Source organism: Lissotriton helveticus, chromosome 4_1 (genome assembly GCF_964261635.1).
Source record: "Lissotriton helveticus chromosome 4_1, aLisHel1.1, whole genome shotgun sequence".
NCBI lineage: Eukaryota > Metazoa > Chordata > Amphibia > Caudata > Salamandridae > Lissotriton > Lissotriton helveticus.
In genome coordinates this window covers 708,665,214-708,685,505 of record NC_136063.1, presented here as the reverse complement: position 1 = coordinate 708,685,505, position 20,292 = coordinate 708,665,214, and the positions used below count along the sequence as shown (strand labels likewise).

The following is a 20,292-nucleotide window of genomic DNA, read 5'->3' as shown; positions in this document are numbered from 1 at the left end:
GGAATATGCTACTTACCAGTATGCATCTGTTCTTGGCATAGAGGGCTGCAGAGTGGTACATGCCCTCCCAGCCTCCCCGGAAACCTGTGTCTGTCCCAACATTATCTTATTTAGATACACTTACATGGGCATATCTTTATGTACTATACTACATTACTCCATCTAACCCTACTATGGCAAAACAATCTAAGGATGGAGCCGATGCCCATGCGCACTAACACCGAGAGGAGGAGTCATCTATGACGACAAAGACTTCTCCAGAAGAAAAACAAAGTGCAATCATCCGAGCCCAACACCAGATGGCGATCTATTCATAAATGTACCACTCTGCAGCCCTCTATGCCAAGAACAGATGCATACTGGTAAGTAGCATATTCCTTCTTCTTGTTGTGCCTCCACTGGGGAGGCATAAAGTTTAGGCGTATGCCCAGGTCTACATGGTTTTGTAAATATGAGAAGCGTAAAAATCCATGGGTGTTGTGTGGGACTGCAACTCCCATGGAACACTTCCCTAGTGCAGAGTAAGAAAACATAGTGAATTGTCTGCCTTGCCTCACTGCATATCTATGAGGCCATTCTAAGCCATGCAAAGTGGCTTTGCGTGTCCTCATAAATATGATTTTGTAGTTTGCGCTGCTGTAGAGTCAACAAAAAGTGACGCTTCGCTGGCACAAGGGGCTGATAAAAATGCCCCAAAAATATTAAGCAGGTATACAAAATAATGTATGTCCAAATGAGTGCAAATGAAACAATCAAGCTCTCTGTTTGGAAGAAGCATAAACAACAATCATAGGCACCTTTTCGAAATTACAAATCAAAAGTGCCAGTAAGCGAATACAGCAAAGCACTAGCTTGCCTGAAGACCAGTACAACTAAATCTCAGGAAGCAGAGATGCATAGTTATCCTGCACATGTTTGCCAACATTATGGGTTGCTATTTGCTTTGATGGTAAACCTCTGACCTGCTTTTTCAAGCAATAAGTGGTTAGAAAAACTACAGTTACTTACCTGTCACAATTTTTTGTAGCTGCTTGAAGCGCTTCTAGATTCACATGTTTTGCATAGTCCACCATCTAGTGGGTGGGTCCAGTAGCATTTGTTTAAAAACTTTTTTAATGTTAATGTTGTCCTAAGCAGAGTTTGTATGAATCACTTCCCTGTCTTCTGAAAGGGATTCCAGTCACAAAGAAAAACACACTTGTTGCAAAGTTAATAGACCTAGCCACGGTCCTAACCAAAATGAGAATAGCAATGTCCTGGAAGTCTCCGGTGGCACCTTTGTCGAGACTATGAATGAGGGACATTTGGAAAGGCCCCATGGCAGAGGTACACCTATGGGTAACTCTAGCAACTATAGTTGAAGGATCTCCATAGGATGCTTGAGGCAAGTAAATGGAGGTATTGATGATAAAGACGGAAGAGAATGATGGATGGCCAGGTGCCCCTGGGACCCCAAAAGAGGGGTCCCCAACCAGAGATGTAGGAGAGGGATGATCCGTGAGCAAATAAAGAGTCGACCATGACCACGAGGAATGAGCCAAAACACCACTAGTTAGTATCCACACAGTTACCATGGTTACAAGTAGGCCAGACCAGGCCCCATGAGTGAGACCAAGCTGACATATTAACTGCTTTGCCGCGGCGGACATTCCGCCACGGTGCGAAAAGAAAATGACGCATGCGCAGTTCGGAAGGCCCCCAGCCGTCCGACGCACACGCCCACCAGGGGCCGTCCGACGCATCGAAAAGGTTAAAGGAGAGGGAATATATGTAACAACTTGGGACAACCTCTTGGACAACGCAGAGGTGTTCCGTTTATTTGCGCGCTCATTGAGACTTATTCACTGAATTTTTAAAAAATAACCTCGTTTTGTCAGTTTATGTTGTAATTATTTTTTACATTATACCCTGATTTTAAGATTGAATCTGACCGCATACCTGCACTCGAAATCGCCACACTACCGCGTTTAGAGCGGATTACTGTCAGCTAGGAAGGGCACCACACCGCCAGAACGGCGGACATCTTTGGTGAGGGCAAGGATTGGCTGCTCTAGTCGTCAGAAGGACGCTAGAACAGTACTTAAGGCAGGCAAATTAGGCGGCCAACTACTTGGGACAACCTCTTGGACAACGCAGAGGTGTTCCGTTTATTTGCGCGCTCATTGAGACTTATTCACTGAATTTTTAAAAAATAACCTCGTTTTGTCAGTTTATGTTGTAATTATTTTTTACATTATACCCTGATTTTAAAATTGAATCTGACCGCATACCTGCACTCGAAATCGCCACACTACCGCGTTTAGAGCGGATTACTGTCAGCTAGGAAGGGCACCACACCGCCAGAACGGCGGACATCTTTGGTGAGGGCAAGGATTGGCTGCTCTAGTCGTCAGAAGGACGCTAGAACAGTACTTAAGGCAGGCAAATTAGGCGGCCAACTACTTGGGACAACCTCTTGGACAACGCAGAGGTGTTCCGTTTATTTGCGCGCTCATTGAGACTTATTCACTGAATTTTTAAAAAATAACCTCGTTTTGTCAGTTTATGTTGTAATTATTTTTTACATTATACCCTGATTTTAAAATTGAATCTGACCGCATACCTGCACTCGAAATCGCCACACTACCGCGTTTAGAGCGGATTACTGTCAGCTAGGAAGGGCACCACACCGCCAGAACGGCGGACATCTTTGGTGAGGGCAAGGATTGGCTGCTCTAGTCGTCAGAAGGACGCTAGAACAGTACTTAAGGCATCCATGCAGACGCGCAGCGGGCACGCGCGGCGGGCTCGCCGGAGCGTCGCCGGAGTCGCGCCAGAGTCCAGCCCGTCTGCGCCCGTCCGCGCTTGGACGGGCGCGGGGGCTGGGTCCCCCGGACAAATGCGCTCCTATACCTCGGAAGACTTGCGCAACCTGGATAAAGGTGAGACCTGCCTGGATATTGATACCTTGAAGAAACTACAAACATATGCACTATATAAACCGCTAAACACGATATCTCTAGACCCATACTCCACCCTGAAAGTAGTAAGCCTAAACACCAGATCACTCCACTGTCATCACGTCGAGGTCTATAACTTGTTGCAAAATACTGATACCGATGTATTGACCTTAACTGAGACTTGGATGAGTGAGAGCTCAATGCCGGACATTCTGGCTGCTCTTCCTAATGGTTATGATGCTTTTTGGCAAAATCGACCAGGAAGCACACGGGGAGGAGGGGTAGCGGTGATTTTTAAAAAACGCTGTCAGTGGAAATTTTACTATCTGAGACTGTTGACCTGGCTGATTTGCTTGGAGTGAAAATTACAGTAAATAGCCTATGTTGGGTGGTGCTAGCGGTTTACCGCCCTCCCAATGCAACCCCTACCTTCCAGGACCTATTTGCCCCCATTATATCAGACCTTTGCTCTCGCTATACGAAAATTGTAGTCACTGGAGATTTTAATTTGCACTGGGATAATCCCCACTGGGATGCCCCTATGCGTCATTTGGACACTTTGATGTCAGCATTAAATTTTAAACAAATTGTGCAGGTCCCCACGCACATCAAAGGTCACACTCCTGACCTGGTGTGGACTACAGATCCCTCCTTAACACTGGAGGAAGTAGCCCCATGTATTTGGTCCGACCACCATTTAATCTCTTGTGAGATACGTATTAAGGGCCAAACAATTAGACCAACATTGGCGGCTAGACAAACCCGCAAATGGGCAGAGGTCGATCTGAGGACCCTGTCCAAGGTATTCCCGCCAAGAGACTGTCTCCTGAGCCTAGATCATTCTCTGGATCAGCAATATGCGGATTTAACGCATTGTCTGATATCAGCTATTGACCAGATAGCACCAATGGAAACGAAGGTGTTAAAAGGCCCGGGTAAGGATGCCCCTTGGTTCACGCCAGCTCTGAGGGACCACAAAAAGAAACTAAGAGCCTTAGAAAGAGGATGGAGGAAAACTAAACATGACTTAGCTAGAAACCTCTATCGAACTTCCTTGACTGCATACAAAAAACATATTACGCTGGCCAAAGCTGAGTACTACGAATCCCGCTTAAGTATGGCAGCCAACGTGCAGAAAGAGACTTTTAAGATCCTGTCGGAGCTGACTAAAAAGTCGGACAGTGTTCAGTCCTCCATAAACTGCAACTCCTTCCAAGAATATTTTCTGGAGAAAGTAAAAACCATCATCCAAGACATAAAAAGTGGGATGCCAAACGGGATGGCCACATCCACTGGCCCCCGAACTCAAACTGACTGTTCCATCACACTGTTTCCAGAGATTGACATCTTGAGTCTGCAGCAGTTGATGGGCAGAATTAAGTCTGGATCCCCAGCGGACCCGTGTCCACCTAGAGTCTTTCAGGCAGCCCGCCCTCTATTGGAGGAGCATGTCATCTCTCTCCTAAATAGATCCTTGGAAACAGGACAATTACCGACAGATTTCAAGGAAGCGCGTGTTAGACCGCTGCTGAAGAAACCTGGTGCAGACCCCGCTATACTAAAAAATTACAGGCCGATCTCCCAGTTACCATTCCTCTCAAAAGTACTGGAACAACACGTACTAAAAACCCTGTCTATGTACTTGGAGTCCAACTCCCTGCTTCATGAACGACAAGCAGGGTTCCGAGCACATCACAGCACCGAGTTGGTGATGCTCTCGGTGCTGGACGAACTGAGAGGCCTGGCTGACGGAAAAAAACCGAGCGCCCTGATTTTATTAGACCTCTCAGCGGCGTTCGATACCGTCAGCCATGCGCTGCTATTGGAAAGGCTGGGTGACTTTGGTATCAAGGGCCTGGTTTTTAGTTGGTTGCAGTCCTTTCTGTCAGGAAGGACACAAAGAATACAACTGGGAGAACAAATCTCCGTAGTGGGAGAGTTGGAATGTGGGGTGCCCCAGGGCTCGGCCTTATCCCCACTGCTGTTTAATTTATATCTACAGCCGCTGATTGCCTCCTTGGCGAGTATGGGCTGCACAGTATACAACTACGCAGACGACACGCAGTTGCTGCTGAGTGTTGATAATACAAACACCGCCCAACTTCACACTCAGAACATTTTGAGACACACGGTCCAGTGGATGACAGGAAACCTCTTAACCACTTGGGAGCTAGTAAACAAACCTCCCCAGTGCTGCGCTGTCCATTATCCGGTGCTGAACTGGACGTCCAGCGGTCGCACGCAGCACTGGGGAGGTAGTGCCCGTGATGACCGTTGGCCGACGGCAGCACTTAAGGGGTTAAAAGTCAACCCAGACAAGACTGAGGTCCTGGTGATTTCATCTACCACCTCACCTTGGGGTGACCTCTACTGGCCCACAGAGCTGGGTCCAGCTCCAAAACCCAGCCTGGTTGTGAAGAGTTTGGGAATCAAACTGGACTGTGACCTCACTATGGTCAACCAAATCTCCGCTGTAGTGGGTAGCTGCACTAATATTATTCGACAGCTGCGGAAACTAGTGCCTATCATTTCCCAATCTATGCTACGTTCCATCGTCACAGCTACTGTAATCTCACGCATAGATTATGGAAATGCCCTCTACCTTGGCCTACCACAAACCCTGACAAACAGGCTACAGGTGGTGATGAACGATGCTGCTCGTCTTATTTTCAGGCTGCCAAGACGTACTAGAGCATCCCCCCTGCTGCAGAGTCTCCACTGGCTCCCTATTAAGGAGCGAGTGGAATTTAAAAATATGTGCATTGCCCATAAAGCCATCTACGGCATGGCGCCAGCATACATTAAAGATCGTCTAGCAGTGTACAGCCCAAAGAGAGCTCTCAGATCCTCAAATTCTCAGCTACTGGTGTGCCCCCGTTACAAACTTACCACCAAGGGAGGAAGAGCGTTCTCGGTGCTGGTTCCTCATCTATGGAACACACTACCTGAGCTATTACGTAAGGAAGGAAACCTCCTACGCTTCAGAAAGGGGTTGAAAACGCTATTATTCAGGAGAGCCCTCTGAGCCACTTCAGGTTAAGTGGAGACTTCTGTACTGTCTAAGTTGTTGTTTACCATCCAGTCCCATGCGCTTAGAGGCCTGTAGGTGATTGAGCGCGGTATAAATTAAAAATAACAATAACAACAATAACAACAACTGATGTATGCCTAATTGACAGTCTGAGATATATAATGATTCATAGAAATACATGTACATCTGTGTTTACAAAATGTATGCTCTATAATTGTTGGGAATGTATATGATTTGTGCTGTAATTTTGACAGTATGAAGCAAAAACAATAAAATGCCACTTTGAAGAAAAATAACTCAAATTACAAAACATAGAATTCGGTGAAAAATGAGTGAACTGAAAAGTGTAACTTGGTGAGCCAGGGACCTCTGTGATCTTAACTATTACCTTTGCCAGACTGCAATTTTGCCTTTTGGTATTTCGCTATAGTTCTGATTATTTTTCTGATAATGGAGAGTACAATATTGGGGTCTGTGGTATTTACTACAGCAAGTAGGTCCAGTAGAACTCATGTGACTGTATCAGTCTGTGATCGAATTTAAAAAAGTCATCAAGCCTGTGTCTGATCCTTGTCCAAAATGGGAGCCTTGTTATCAATCACCTCATACTTCCTGGACTTCCCTTTGTTTACTGGTCAATTTTTAGCCTTAAAGAGGATGTTGGAACCAGTATGTTGGTGGTAAGATAAGCAACATTCATGTTAGATTTTTCAAGATAGAGGCTCATGTTTATATTTTATTACGTTTTGTATGAGACAAGTGTTTCTGCTCATACTTTAACCACTGTTGATGGTCTTTTGTTACCTTGCTAGTATGTGGGGGTTTGTGTCATTGGTGGTTGATCAGCGCCAAGACACCTCTGGGTAATCGTGCGCTATATAAGTTATAATAACATAACGTGTGTTGTTGGTTGTGAGTGAATATGACTCGGTGTTTGTTTTGGCGAGATTTCTGGGTGTTGTGTTGGGATCAAGAGTTTCACTGGTTTGCATAATTATTAGTGATGCAATTTGTCGTTCAAGTCCTGATGTTGCATCTTTTATGGAGGGGGTGGTGGTTGAGTTTAGCTAGTGCTGACTTCCAAACTGTCTATTGTAGAGATAAAGGGGACTCGTTCAGGAATATTGGTGGTAACTCAAGTTTACTAAGAGGATTAGTATTTGCCTGCTAGGTTTTAGTTGCACCTTGGTAGTGTAGAGATGTTTTGGTCACAGAATGGTTGAAACATATTTTCTGCTATGTTCTCTGATGCTGTGTTCGCTAGCATACATTTGTGGTTTTCTCTAGGTGCCTTAATTTTGCCTGAGCTCTGTATTTGGCTCTTATAGTACCAGCGGTCTACAGTTATTGATACTGTTTGTATCTATTTCTGTTCTTCAAGATCACTGGTATACTGTGTTGATTACTGTTATTAGTGTGGGGTTTTACAAAATATGTTCAATCCCCTGGTTTTTTTTTTTATTCTGTTATTGCTGCAGTTTTATTAGATTTGAGGCAATATTATATCTTGTCGCTTTTTATTAGTCCCTTCTAGTGTAGGTGGCATTGTGTGGTGATGTCATTGGTAGGGGAGACTGGCTTAAAATATGATTAAGTGATGGCCTATCCTGTTCAATTTGCCTATGGTGAGTATTTCATGGTGTTTGTAATTTGAAGGTGATGATTGTGGTGGAAGGCTGATCTACGGAGCTTACTACTAGGGCGAACAAAGCTGAATATGATTCGTAATTTGTCTATTTCAGTCACAAAGTTTGGCATTGGGTTTAAGAATTATTTTTTTGAACTGCAGACGTGGATAGAAACTCTGCATGTAAACACCAGTACTCAGGAGGTTTTGTGAACTATGTAGATACCACAAGCTGGCTGTGCCAGGAACAACGTTCCTCTAAAATTGAACTTTTGTGAACTAGGTCTTCTCCACCTGTTCAATTGTTGTGTTGCTTTTGTTTTGTAAACTCAGCTAGCTTGTCTCGTTTAGCTAGTTAACAAAGAAAGATTAATTCTAGTGCAGTATTGATAACGTTCATGCCCTGGACGGGCATCTCCTCTCAGTGAGACCAGGGTGCACACTACTACAGATAGAAAACAAAGGAAGTCATCAACATGCCAGCACCAGCTCTAACTCTCCTGACATAAAGCCTTGTTTACCCCACATTTCGTGGATGCAGCGCCACAACACTAAATAAGGAATTGACTGCACACATGGTCGGTTCAGATAATGATGTTTCTCCAGTATTACATCTTTCATAGATTCACATGCTTGTATCTTCCCCGTCGTCATGGTGGGAGTCTCACGGTAACAGAATGACCAAGCAGTATCATAGAGAAGAAAAACTGCATAGAAAATCCCCATAGGGGCTGTATTATTTGGTAACCAGACCATATCTTTGTTTGGACCAAAAGCCAGCCAATCAGCATTGCTGCCCTGCCCTCACACTCCCCAGCAGAAGCTTCCTGCCTCAGATTTCCAACCGCCTTCGTGTGATAAGGAGTCTCCCTGAGCTCTGCTCAGTTTTCTTTCTGTTCCTGAGTGAACTTTTGACCTTTTGGAATCTTGTTTCCTGTCTTCTACATTAAGGTACTGTGTGTACTTATTTCTCTTATAATGGCTGACGGCTCTAAAAAGAGGCTGTTCAGGCCATGCAGGTCCTGTGGGAAGGCCAGACTATTCTCTGAGGACCCACATGAGGACTGCCTTTACTGTCTCTACCCTAAACACCTGGTGAAAGACTGTAAGTTTTGTAGAAAATTTTCTGACAAAACTAAAAGAGACAGAGAGGCTAGACTACTGTTATGGCTTCAGAAGAAGAAGGCCACATCAGGCTCAGATTCTGAGGAGGGATCTTCTCATTCAACTCCCAAGAAAAGAAAGGCTTCTGTTTCTGTGGAGAGAGTGGAGTCTAAAAAGAGTAAAACTAAGGAGAAATCAACCTCATCTCTTCCTATTACTCCTGTGGTGAGACAGTCCAGTCTTAAGGAACCTGGGTCTGCACCCTCTACCAGCTCGCTGGCTCCTGCTCCAAGATCTGTGGTGAAGACTTCGGCTCCGTCAACGACGACTTCGTCGACGACTGTGGCTTCGTCGACGATAAGGTCTAAAGCTACGTCGACGACTGCGACGTCTACGATTACAACATCTACGAGTAAAATCTCAATGTCGACGAACAGGCCGTCGACGACGACCACGACGACTCCGTCGACGACAGGTTCGACGTCGAAGATGTCTACGGGGGCCCCGTCGACGAAGGTCCCGTCGACGAAGGTCCCGTCGACGAAGGTCCCGTCGACGATGGTTCCGTCGACGATGGTTCCGTCGACGATGGTTCCGTCGACGAAGGTCCCGTCGACGATGGTTCCGACGACGATGGCTCCGTCGACGAAAGTCCCGCCGACGATGGTTCCGTCGACGAAAGGCCCGTCGACGAAAATCGTGCTTTCATCCGCAAAAGCATTCAAATCACCGCAGTCGAAGACCATGATCTCGATCCGGTCTTTTCAGTCTACAAGGGGTTCATCTACCATCAGTGAAGCTGCAGAGTTCACCTCATGGACAAAGATTTCACCTTTGCCGCCGTCCTCATTGCTAGAGCAGGACTCAGATGGCGAGGAGTCCTCAGGTGCCGCCTACAGTCCTTCTCAGCTGCAGATAAAGAGCCAAGACACGGATGAAGAGGAGGTTTATTCCTTCAAGGACAGACCACAATCTTCCAGATATGAGTCATTTCAGGAATCTGGTGATTATGATGAAGAAGAGGAGGAGCAGCATGAGGACTCGAGGGAGGAAGATCATCAGGAGACGATGTCTATACCCCTCAACCTTGTCTCTGATCTTAGGTTGATGTTGAATGACTACTACCGTCGCTTCCCAGAGGCGAATTCCTCGCAACCAGCTAGGCAGACGCCTTCCTCTCAGACACCTGCAGCACCTGCTCAACAAGAACAGGGGGTGAGATCGCCGCAGGTTGTTACTATAAGGGACGACCTTACGGAATCCGACGAGGATGAGCAGCCTGAAGAAGGAGAACTCGTTCAGGATGCTTCAGGACAGGAATGGGACGAATACATTTTACCATCGACTGCATCGCCTGAACCACTCAAATCTACCTCCCCTCCTCAAGATATCGGAGGTTTTCATGATCTCATGGAAAGGGCGGCCAAAAGATTCAATCTGGATGTTGAGGTACAACAAACGGATTGTTTCTTGTATGACTTCAAAGATGAAAACAAGAGGTCGCTTCGCTCTATTCCAATTATCCCTCACATCTGGGAGGAGGGACTGAAGATCTTGAAAACACCTGCGTCTATAGCGGTTTCAGTTCCCCGCATTGACAAGAAATACAGAGCCCCAGAGTCCACAAAAGCCTGCCTCATTGGGCACCCCAGGCCTGAATCAGTTGTGACGCAGGCGGCACAAAGAAATTCTAAGAACCCGGTGGCTACTTCCCTAGTGCCACCTGACAAGGAGGGAAGGAGAATGGATGGAGCAGGTAAGAGGTTTGCAGTCATGGCTGCCTCTACCATTAAAGCGGCAAATGCTATGGCACTGCTTGGACGATACAACAGGCAAATGTGGTCTGATATTGCACCCATACTTTCTGCTCTCCCAGAGGACAAAAAGGAGGAAGCGGCAGCCATACTTAAGGAAGGCTCTAAATCTGCTGCTGAATCTATCGACATCGCCATGGATATTTCGTCCATGGCCTTCAGGCAGATGGCTGGAGCGGTTTCGCTTCGCAGACAGGGCTGGCTCAAGGCGACGTCTTTTCGTCCAGAGGTACAGGCGAAAATCGTTGATATGCCTTTTGACGGTGAAAACTTATTTGGAAAGCATATCGATGAGGCGTTGCAAGGCATAAAGTCGGACACGGATACAGCTCGAGCGCTGGGATCGCTTCAGCAAGGAAGGTTTCAGTCCTTTCGGAGGAGAGGTTCAAGAGGTCAATTTAATCAAAGATCCTCTTTTCAATCCAACCGATATCAGCCGTACAATCAGCAGGGATATCGACAGTATAACACTAACAACCAATTCAGGTCCTCCAACTCCTCTTACCAACAACAGTCCAGAGGCAAATCTAACGCCAGGGGGAAACCTCAGCAGTCTAATAGACGTCAATGATTTCAGGCCGGCGCTCCCCACACAACGGATCCACGACAAAGACCACTATCTGTCTCAATTTTACAACAACTGGATGTCCATTACATCGGACAAATGGGTTTTAGATGTCATAAGCAGGGGCCACATTCTGGAATTTGTGGAGATACCTCCGGATCAACCCCCAGTACTCAGGCTCAGCAAACATCGCCAGGAAATGCAGAAGGAAGTTCTCTCGCTTCTGCAAAAAGGAGCCATAGAGGAAGTGCCGCAACATCTCAGAGGGAAAGGCTTTTACTCGCATTTCTTCCTCATCAAAAAGAAACAAACCCGGAAATGTAGGCAGGTATTGGACTTAAGGGATCTAAATCGATACATAAAAAAGATACCCTTCAGAATGTTATCGTTACAAGAAATTCTTCTACTGATAAAAGAAAACGACTACATGGCCTCCTTAGATCTCATGGATGCGTACTTCCATATTCCAATTCTTCGGAAGCACAGGAAGTATCTCAGATTTGTTGTGGAGAGTCGCCACTTCCAGTTCAAGGTCCTGCCATTCGGACTCAAGTCAGCCCCGAGGGTATTCACCAAATGCATGGCCCCGGTGGCAGCCCATTTACGACTGCAAGGGCATTACATTTACCCATATCTGGACGACTGGCTGGTGACAGGTCCATCCTTCAGGGAGGCAGCAACATCTCTTCAGAGCTGCATCCGGCTGTTTCAGCGATTGGGCCTGAAGACCAACTTAGAGAAATCCTCGCTGACTCCGGCCAAGGGCATCCAGTTCCTGGGGGCATGGATATGCACCAGTGCAGGGAAAGCCTACCCTTCCGAAGAACGAATGGGAAAGATCATGAGGCTAACGGCAGCTCTTCAAGCAAAAAGGTCCACTTCCGTGAGGATATACAAATCCATGTTGGGGATGATGTCATCCTGCATCCCTCTGGTGCCAAACTGTCGGCTTCGAATGAGGCCGTTGCAGGAACAACTGGACGAACAGTGGGCCCAGGCCAAAGGTACCTTCGAGGATCGCATTACCATCACGAGCCATATGAAGGTGGCAATGTCATGGTGGAAGATTCGAAAGAACTTGGATCAAGGCTTGAGCTTCATTCCTCTAGATCACGACTTCGTGATGACAACGGACGCTTCGCTGAAAGGATGGGGTGCGCATCTTCAGGAGCTGGAAATTCAGGGCCTTTGGTCAGACTGGGAAGCTCAGCTTCACATAAACATGTTGGAGCTCAAAGCGGTGTTCCTAGGTCTTCAAGCATTTCTTCCCAGAATACGCCAATCGTCAGTACTGATCCAAACGGACAGCACCACTACCATGTTTTACCTACTAAAGCAGGGCGGTACGAGATCCAAACAACTGTCGACATTGGCGCAAAGAATCTGGAAATGGCTCATAACCAATGGAATTTCAATTCAGGTTCAGCATATTCAGGGAGTCCTCAACACACGGGCGGACGCCCTGAGCCGTACTACCAAGGCGATGCACGAGTGGGAACTACACCACACTCAGGTTCGCCTTTTGTTTCAAAGGTGGGGCACTCCCACATTAGATTTGTTCGCAACGCAAAACAACTCAAAGTGCGTTCAATTCGCGTCCAGATACCATCAACAGGGCTCCACGGGAAATGCATTCCTCATGGATTGGACAGGAAGGTTTGCATACGCGTTCCCTCCCTTCCCGTTGATACCGCGAATACTGCGCAAAATGAGATTGGAACCGTGCCGGATCATACTGATAGCACCAGCCTGGCCGAGACAGGCGTGGTTTCCAGACCTACTTCTTTTGTCGAGGGGCGAGAAAATCCAGCTCCCGACATTTCAAGACCTCATCTCCATGCAAGAAGGGCAAATTCTGCATCCGAATCTACAATCTCTAAAATTGTCAGCATGGAACCTCACGAGCGGGAGTTTCAAAATCTAGACATTTCACAAGAATGCAGACATGTTCTCTCACAGGCTAGAGCTGTATCAACAAACAAAACATATGCAGCGAAATGGACACGTTTCTGCCATTGGTGCAGCAGACAAAACTTGCATCCGTTTGAAGTACCACCTGAAGGTATCCTCCCTTACCTGCTGTCACTATCTAAGGCAGGTCTGTCGCATGCCTCGGTCAAGGTACACTTGGCAGCAATATCGCGCTTCAGGCGGAAGCCAAATGAACCATCTCTCTGGTCCTCCAGGATAATAAAGGAGTTTATCAAGGGACTTTTTAGGGTTTATCCACCCATCCAACGCCCTCCTGTGCCGTGGCACCTCAACACAGTACTATCACAGCTTATGAGGCCTCCTTTCGAGCCTATTCACAAGTCAGATTTGCAGTTCCTGTCATGGAAAACGGCCCTCCTTCTCGCCTTAACATCAGCAAGGAGGGTTAGTGAAATCCAGGCCTTTTCAGTGGAGGAACCCTTCTTACAATTTCGCCAAGACAGGGTTATCCTAAGGACAAATCCTACCTTTATTCCCAAGGTGGCAACATCTTTTCACCTCAATGAACCCATTATTTTGCCTACTTTTTTCAGCAATCCTTCATCGGAGGCAGAAAGAGCCTTACATTCTTTAGACATTTCCAGATGCCTAAAGTTCTACATTGAAAGGACAAAAACGTTCCGCAAGTCCAAGCAATTGTTCATTGCTTTTGAAGGGCAAAGGAAGGGTCTTCCTTTGTCAAGACTGAGTATTGCCAGATGGATCTCCGCAGCTATCCTGAAATGTCATGCAAAAGCGGGGAAGCCGCTAGATTCTAAGGTACATGCACATTCCACAAGGAAGATGGCAACTTCGATGGCCTTGTTTGCAGGAGTGGCGCTGCCTGACATCTGCAGAGCAGCAACGTGGAAGAGCGTGCACTCATTTACGAGACACTACTGTCTGGACACTGCGTGGAAAGAGGACACGGCAGTGGGACAAGCTGTTCTGAAACGTCTTTTTCAGTAAGGTATGACATAATGGCATATTTTGTTGTCTATGCAATGCTTTGATTTATGTGTCAACATGCATTTATCGTATTTCTTATATTATGATGTGTATTGTTATACCTTTGTCTTACGGCAGAGCTTCCTTTTTTAGTTCTGTCCTGGAAACGCTACTAATTTTGGTGAGCACTGCTTACTACTCTGATACAAGCATGTGAATCTATGAAAGATGTAATACTGGAGAAGGAATTAGTTACTTACCTGTACACTATAGTTCTCCAGTATTATCTTTCATAGATTCACATGCGCCCGCCCGCCTCCCCGTTTCTCAGGCAGATCCTGTTTCTCGGTATTTATCCATGTCTCTCACTCGGGGACGGAAATCTGAGGCAGGAAGCTTCTGCTGGGGAGTGTGAGGGCAGGGCAGCAATGCTGATTGGCTGGCTTTTGGTCCAAACAAAGATATGGTCTGGTTACCAAATAATACAGCCCCTATGGGGATTTTCTATGCAGTTTTTCTTCTCTATGATACTGCTTGGTCATTCTGTTACCGTGAGACTCCCACCATGACGACGGGGAAGATACAAGCATGTGAATCTATGAAAGATAATACTGGAGAACTATAGTGTACAGGTAAGTAACTAATTCCTTATTCTTCTGGACGGGAGTGGGTTCTTCCACTCAAGACTGAACACCTGTCCTACAGGAGGAATGAAATCAAGAGCAAATAAGTGTGCTAAGTTTTGTCCTGTCTTCAAAGTCACAGACTACAGTCACCAAGACACGCTAATTAAATGGAGTTGCTGCATTTTTACATTTACGTGAACGTTTAAATTATGCTAACGCTAAAAGCATTTTAATATCCATAAAGGAGGGGATGTCTGTGGACTGAAGCGCCTGGTGGCGTTTATTTTTATTTTTTCAGACAACTGTTTTTGAATATGAGGTCAGATGGAGGGAGGTTGGGATTTACGGGGAAGGGGAAGGAGTGGATGCAATCCACGTCACATTAACGCTTCTATTCTGATGTTCCTCACCTGTCACACCTGTTAATACAGTGTTTCCTTTCATGTGCAGGAAGGACACACGGATCACCACGAAAGAGACAACGACCCGGAACACGTCCACGAGGAGGCCCAGCAACAGGAGGAATACTGACCCCTACTTCATTTTGGACTCTTATCGTTTTATGTGGGAACTTTTCTTCCAGAGAGAGAAAAGGAGTGGCTTCAGACTCCAAACCAGTCACTCCCAACCTGCCATTAACATTTTTGTGCTGAAGCGAGTGCCAGGAACCAACTGAGGTTTTACCCCGTTACCTTGCCAAGGCCTGTTTTCAGAAATTGTCTTTTGGGCCTACCAAGCTGGGACACCTGAGGGTTACGTCACTGCAGCTGCCGCCACTGGCTACCTGAGATGTTATTTTTTTATTTCGTTTTATTTATATTGGAGGTTTTTCTCAGTCACCCATCTACATACAACTACTATTGGAATCATTGCAAATGTAGAATACTTACGTCTACAGTGGTAAAAGGAAGAATCAAGTTATACATACCCACTGAATGGATGAGCCTCGTAACGCCGTTGCCTTGATGTGTGGAGGTGGTTAAAAAAAAGAATTCAAAGGGATACAGTTGAAAAAAAAATTGTGTGTGTAGCCGTGTCGGTTTTGGGAAGTTTGACCTCCTTGGCAGTTGTCTTACCTCCTGCTGGACCAACATGCATATTAGGTAGCGGTTATTGTACAGTATCTCGTTTTAACTTTTGCAGAATTGTTCTATTTTAGAAATAAAGAAGGTAGCTTTGATGCTGGGACTTACTAGGTTTACAGAGCAAATGTACAATATGAGTTGAGGGAAAAAAAATACATATTTTTCTTTTATCTTTTCAAAGGTGTTACAATTCATGGCCTAACCCACATTCACCATCAGCTAGAGTTCGGTGCTGATTTAGAGTTTGGGGGTCAGCTACTCCATCAAAACGTGACAGATATCCTGTCTGCCGTTATGCAATCGCACTTTTAATAAGACAGACAGGATATCCATTACGTTTCTGAAAGAGTACCAATCCTGCAAACTCTCAACCAGGTCCCAAGACTCCAGAACTGCTTCTTTAAGAAACTTTGCTAAAATCATTTTTTAACTCCCAGGGTAACTAAGCATGTATATGAGAGTATGCAATGGAAAACACAGGAACTTTCTTGCCAGCTTTTAAATCTATTTCTCCCTTTTGATTGTCTTTCTATGCTTGTTTTTTATCAAGATTTTTTGTATGACTATGGTCTGGTATCTTGGCCATCCCCTTCAAATAATGGCATTTTCCCAGTAATAAATATCGCAGTTTGATATTTTAAGATATGCATTCCTTTAATCTTATTTTACTTTACTTTAAAATACGTTTTATTGATAGAGATTTGCATTCTATTACTCATTTCTCCAGGCTCCTCGTTGACCCTTAATTGGTGTTTTGGTTATGTGATTTGGCTTGCACGTAGCCAACACAGAATATTATGATCATGCTCCATAATTTATCGTGGTCCTTTTAAGAAAAAAAAAAGAAGTAAAAATACAGTTTAAACAAATTGTTATGGATTGCCGCTGGAGCCACACCATGTCCATTTTGCGTCTCTCAATGGTGTTCCTAGAAAGGCGTCTGGCCGCCTCCCACACTATAATGACTGGTTTCAAGGCATGTGGATGAGCTGCAGAGACACTCTGCTCCATCCTAGGAGTGTTAGCAAGAGCAGTGATGTGGCAAGATGTAACTTTCAGCAGCACCTTCTATTAATAGGTGGGGAACACAGGCTGAACAATGAACTTGCTGAGATTGTGAGGACATTGGAATAATGAGAGTGTACACTTCTATCCACCGGGTTCATGAGTCGGGAATGTCAGCCTTCGAAGTTTTGCAAACAAGTAACAATGAGCTAAATCAGTGAATCTAGGTTCACATTAATCTGCTTTGATGGAAATCAGTTGGAAAAACCCATGTCAAGACTGTTTTTTAAAGCTCCATTTTATTTGTAACCCATGTTCAAGACACCCATACCAAAACACTTCTGAACAATCTCTGCTGGTGTTAAATACTCCCTTCCTAACTTAAATAAACTTCTTAATAATCTGATTTGCACTTAGACATTAAATTAAACTTGAAAAGGAAACCCGAAACGCTTAACTCGCAGATTGAGTTTGTTCCTGTAGTCACTAAAGAAAATGAATTTCAACCTAATTAGAAAAGATGTTCGACATATTTCAGTATTCTGTTCTGGTTTTCGTATGCATTCGTAATTACTACATAGCACACCATACAGCTTTTGTTATATATGAAGTGTAAACTGAAAGGAATGTAAACATATGTATTGTTAATTATAAATAGTTAAGTAACTAAGTTATCTTTAGATGCTAAAAGTCTTATGCAGATGTATCACACTCATTTTACATTATCCACAAACTGTCGCATGGTAGAGTAGGGTTTTTTGTCGCTAAATATGTGAATAACCTGCGGTTATCTTTTTACATATTTAATAAAAAAAAGGTATATGTTAATAATCTGTCTAACTCTATAGACTGTGCAGACTGGTTAAACGTTGTAATTTGTGTATAATTTATGAATAATAGTTTCACTATGAAATCGCATTTCAGAGCAATTTAAAAATGGCAGCTGTTTTCAGTCAAAGTTGGAACTATGTGATGAAAGCTATGTACATTTTGTAGGAGCTTTTTTCGTCCAGGATCCTTTCGCCTGTATCACTCCTACAAAATCTCAGGATGTGATGGATGAAAATGTGAAAAAATAAAGTGAAGATAAAAAAAAAACTATTGGAAAACCTATTTCAGTTGAAAACTGCTAAACTGTTATTGCACTTGTTGAAATGGTACCGTACGACAGCGAAGACTTCAAAGACAATTTCACTTATAAGGAATCAGCTAGGATATTCAAAATAGAACCCCAGCATTCAGGAAGTTGGATTTCCTGGACTAGAATGAGTGTTTGTTCAGTAAATAATGCACTAGGATCATTCAAACAATAAGTAATATAATCGGCTATATGATTCTATTAACCAGAAAGATGAATTAGGCCCCCCTGTACTTTTCCTGGCAACTCTTTAAAAGTAATTAAAATAACTTCAGAGAATAGTTTCCTAGAACAACAGTTTTGTGCTTTGAAACACACTTTACTCTATGAACCTAAGGCAGAAGGCTTCCGTACCAAGAGGCTGCATGAGTACTAAATGGGTTTACTAGTCGTGGGATCTTGCAAACCTTGTCAGCCAAAAATGACAGCTAAAGTGACTGAACCTTTTACCTCTAAAGGTGATGGTCCGGGACGTGGCCGAGATGGCAGACAGGTAAGACGTGCTTTCCCGTCCCTCCGTGGAGCACCCACTCCAATTCAGCGGATTGACGCTGATGCTCTATCAGGATTTGTCTGCCCTTACTCTGCAAAAGAGAGCGACCTTCTTCCCAGTCACTGCATACCTCAGACAGCAAGGCATTCCATACTCCTGGGGTCACCCGTTTCGCATCATCTTTCGGTGGAAAGGCACACTACACCAGCTTTGGTCTCAGTTGGAGGCCTGCCAAGAGCTGAACATTGAGCTGCCTGAAGAGGGAGCACAGCGGACCTGCCCCAGGGTAAAAAATGCTTGGGACTGTGACCTGATACGGAGACCATGGCTAGGGGAGAGGCAAGCAGTCCTAGGAACGCTATTCAGCGATACAGGCTGACTGGAGGCAGCATAAGCATCAGGAGGAACCCAGTTTGCTGGTGGGGGTTTGGGTGCGGGAGGCGGGCGGGAGCTAATTGGACCACAGTACAGGCCCCTCAGATCAATTTCCCAGTGGGACATTTCTGGATAGTGCCAGATTTCAGGTTTGCAAGACCATGTTCAGGTTTATGTTTCGCGTGGTACATGTTTTAGGGGGTACTCACAAGTCACACAACACATTCGAGATTTCAGTGCACATGAGCCTACCCTTGTTTACCTGGAGGGGTATCCACATCACTAGAGCACACACCATGCTCTAGATTTCAGCGCTCATGGAGCTTTCCCAGAGAGACGGGGGAGTGAGATAAGAAGCTCTACCATCTTTTCCGGGTCAGCAAGAGCTTTTCTCTCTCCTATATTCCCACTTGATCAGTTAAAGATTGTTACACTCAATGTGAAAGGGCTTAATAACCTGACTAAGAGGTGGGTCTATCCTGTCATACATGGAACTGTTGAGGGCAGACCTATGTCATCTACAGGAGACCCACTTTGTCTCAGGTGACTGTCGCAGAATTAAATATTGCGCCTTTCCCCACCAATTCTTCTCCTCTGTCAACTCTAAAATTGCGGGTGTTGCCATACTGGACACCCATTTGTTCCAGGGTAAGATAGGCCTTAAACTAGTGGAGATTAAGGGGCATCTACTGGCCTATTCTGTAACTGTAGGAGATCATGTTTTCACACTGATCTCATTGTACGCCCCCAACAAAGGTTAAGAGCGCTTCCTGAAACGAGCAGTGGCCGAAGTGATGTCTACACAGGATAGAATGGTGCTCTTGGGCGGTGACTTGAACCTGGTGTTTGGTAATAGCCTAGACCGCTCTGCATACAGATTTGGTCAAACAAGGGCCCTGTCGAGGGAGGGGACCCAGTAGCTGCAGGAGATGGGACTGAGTGACCTATGGAGGGCACAGCACTCTCAAACCCAAGACTGTACATATTACTTGTTTGCACACAAGACATATGCATGCTTGGATTATTTCCTGGGGACACAGGATCTCCAACTCCTAGTCGTAGACACCGAGCTAGAGACCCAATCTTTATCATACTATACAGTGGTATGGTATCTCTTACAATTACCATTCCCTCTTGACTCAGCCCCTTTCGATCATGGCGCATGCGAGAGACAGTCCTTCATAGGCCGGAGGTGGTGCAGATAACTCAGGTGATAGTGGATTACCTCGCCGCTAATGACACGGAGTATCAGTCACCACCCTTTGGGAGGCCCTAAGGGTTGTCATCCAAGCGTAGCTGATTGCAGTGGCAATGTCAGATAATAAACTGTGGCGGGCCAAAAGGGAACTGCTCCACCGGCAAGTGGAGGAGGTAGAATGCATATCCATGCGTACAGGGGCCCCAAGAGTTTTGAGACAGCTGGAGGCGGCGTGCGTGACTTTAGGTGGACTGAACACCGACAGGTCAAAATATGTGCTGTTTATGCTTCGACACTCCTTTTATGTAGGGGACAATAGATGCTGCAGATTGTTGGCTAACAGACTCAGGGTGCAGCTACAGGAGTAGATTCC

At 45.3% G+C, this 20,292-nt stretch overlaps 1 protein-coding gene across 4 annotated transcripts in view; it reads left to right on the top strand.

The window, feature by feature from the left end:
* MAPRE2 (microtubule associated protein RP/EB family member 2) overlaps positions 1-17,813 on the top strand; it is a 1,024,543-nt gene extending 1,006,730 nt beyond the window's left edge. For all 4 annotated transcript variants that reach the window (XM_078687332.1, XM_078687330.1, XM_078687331.1 and 1 more), the window contains one exon: positions 15,076-17,813. In XM_078687332.1, the coding sequence (XP_078543458.1) occupies positions 15,076-15,156 (81 nt within the window). In that variant the 3' untranslated portion in view covers positions 15,157-17,813. The remainder of the gene's footprint in view (positions 1-15,075) is intronic.
* Positions 17,814-20,292: the final 2,479 nt, after the last annotated feature.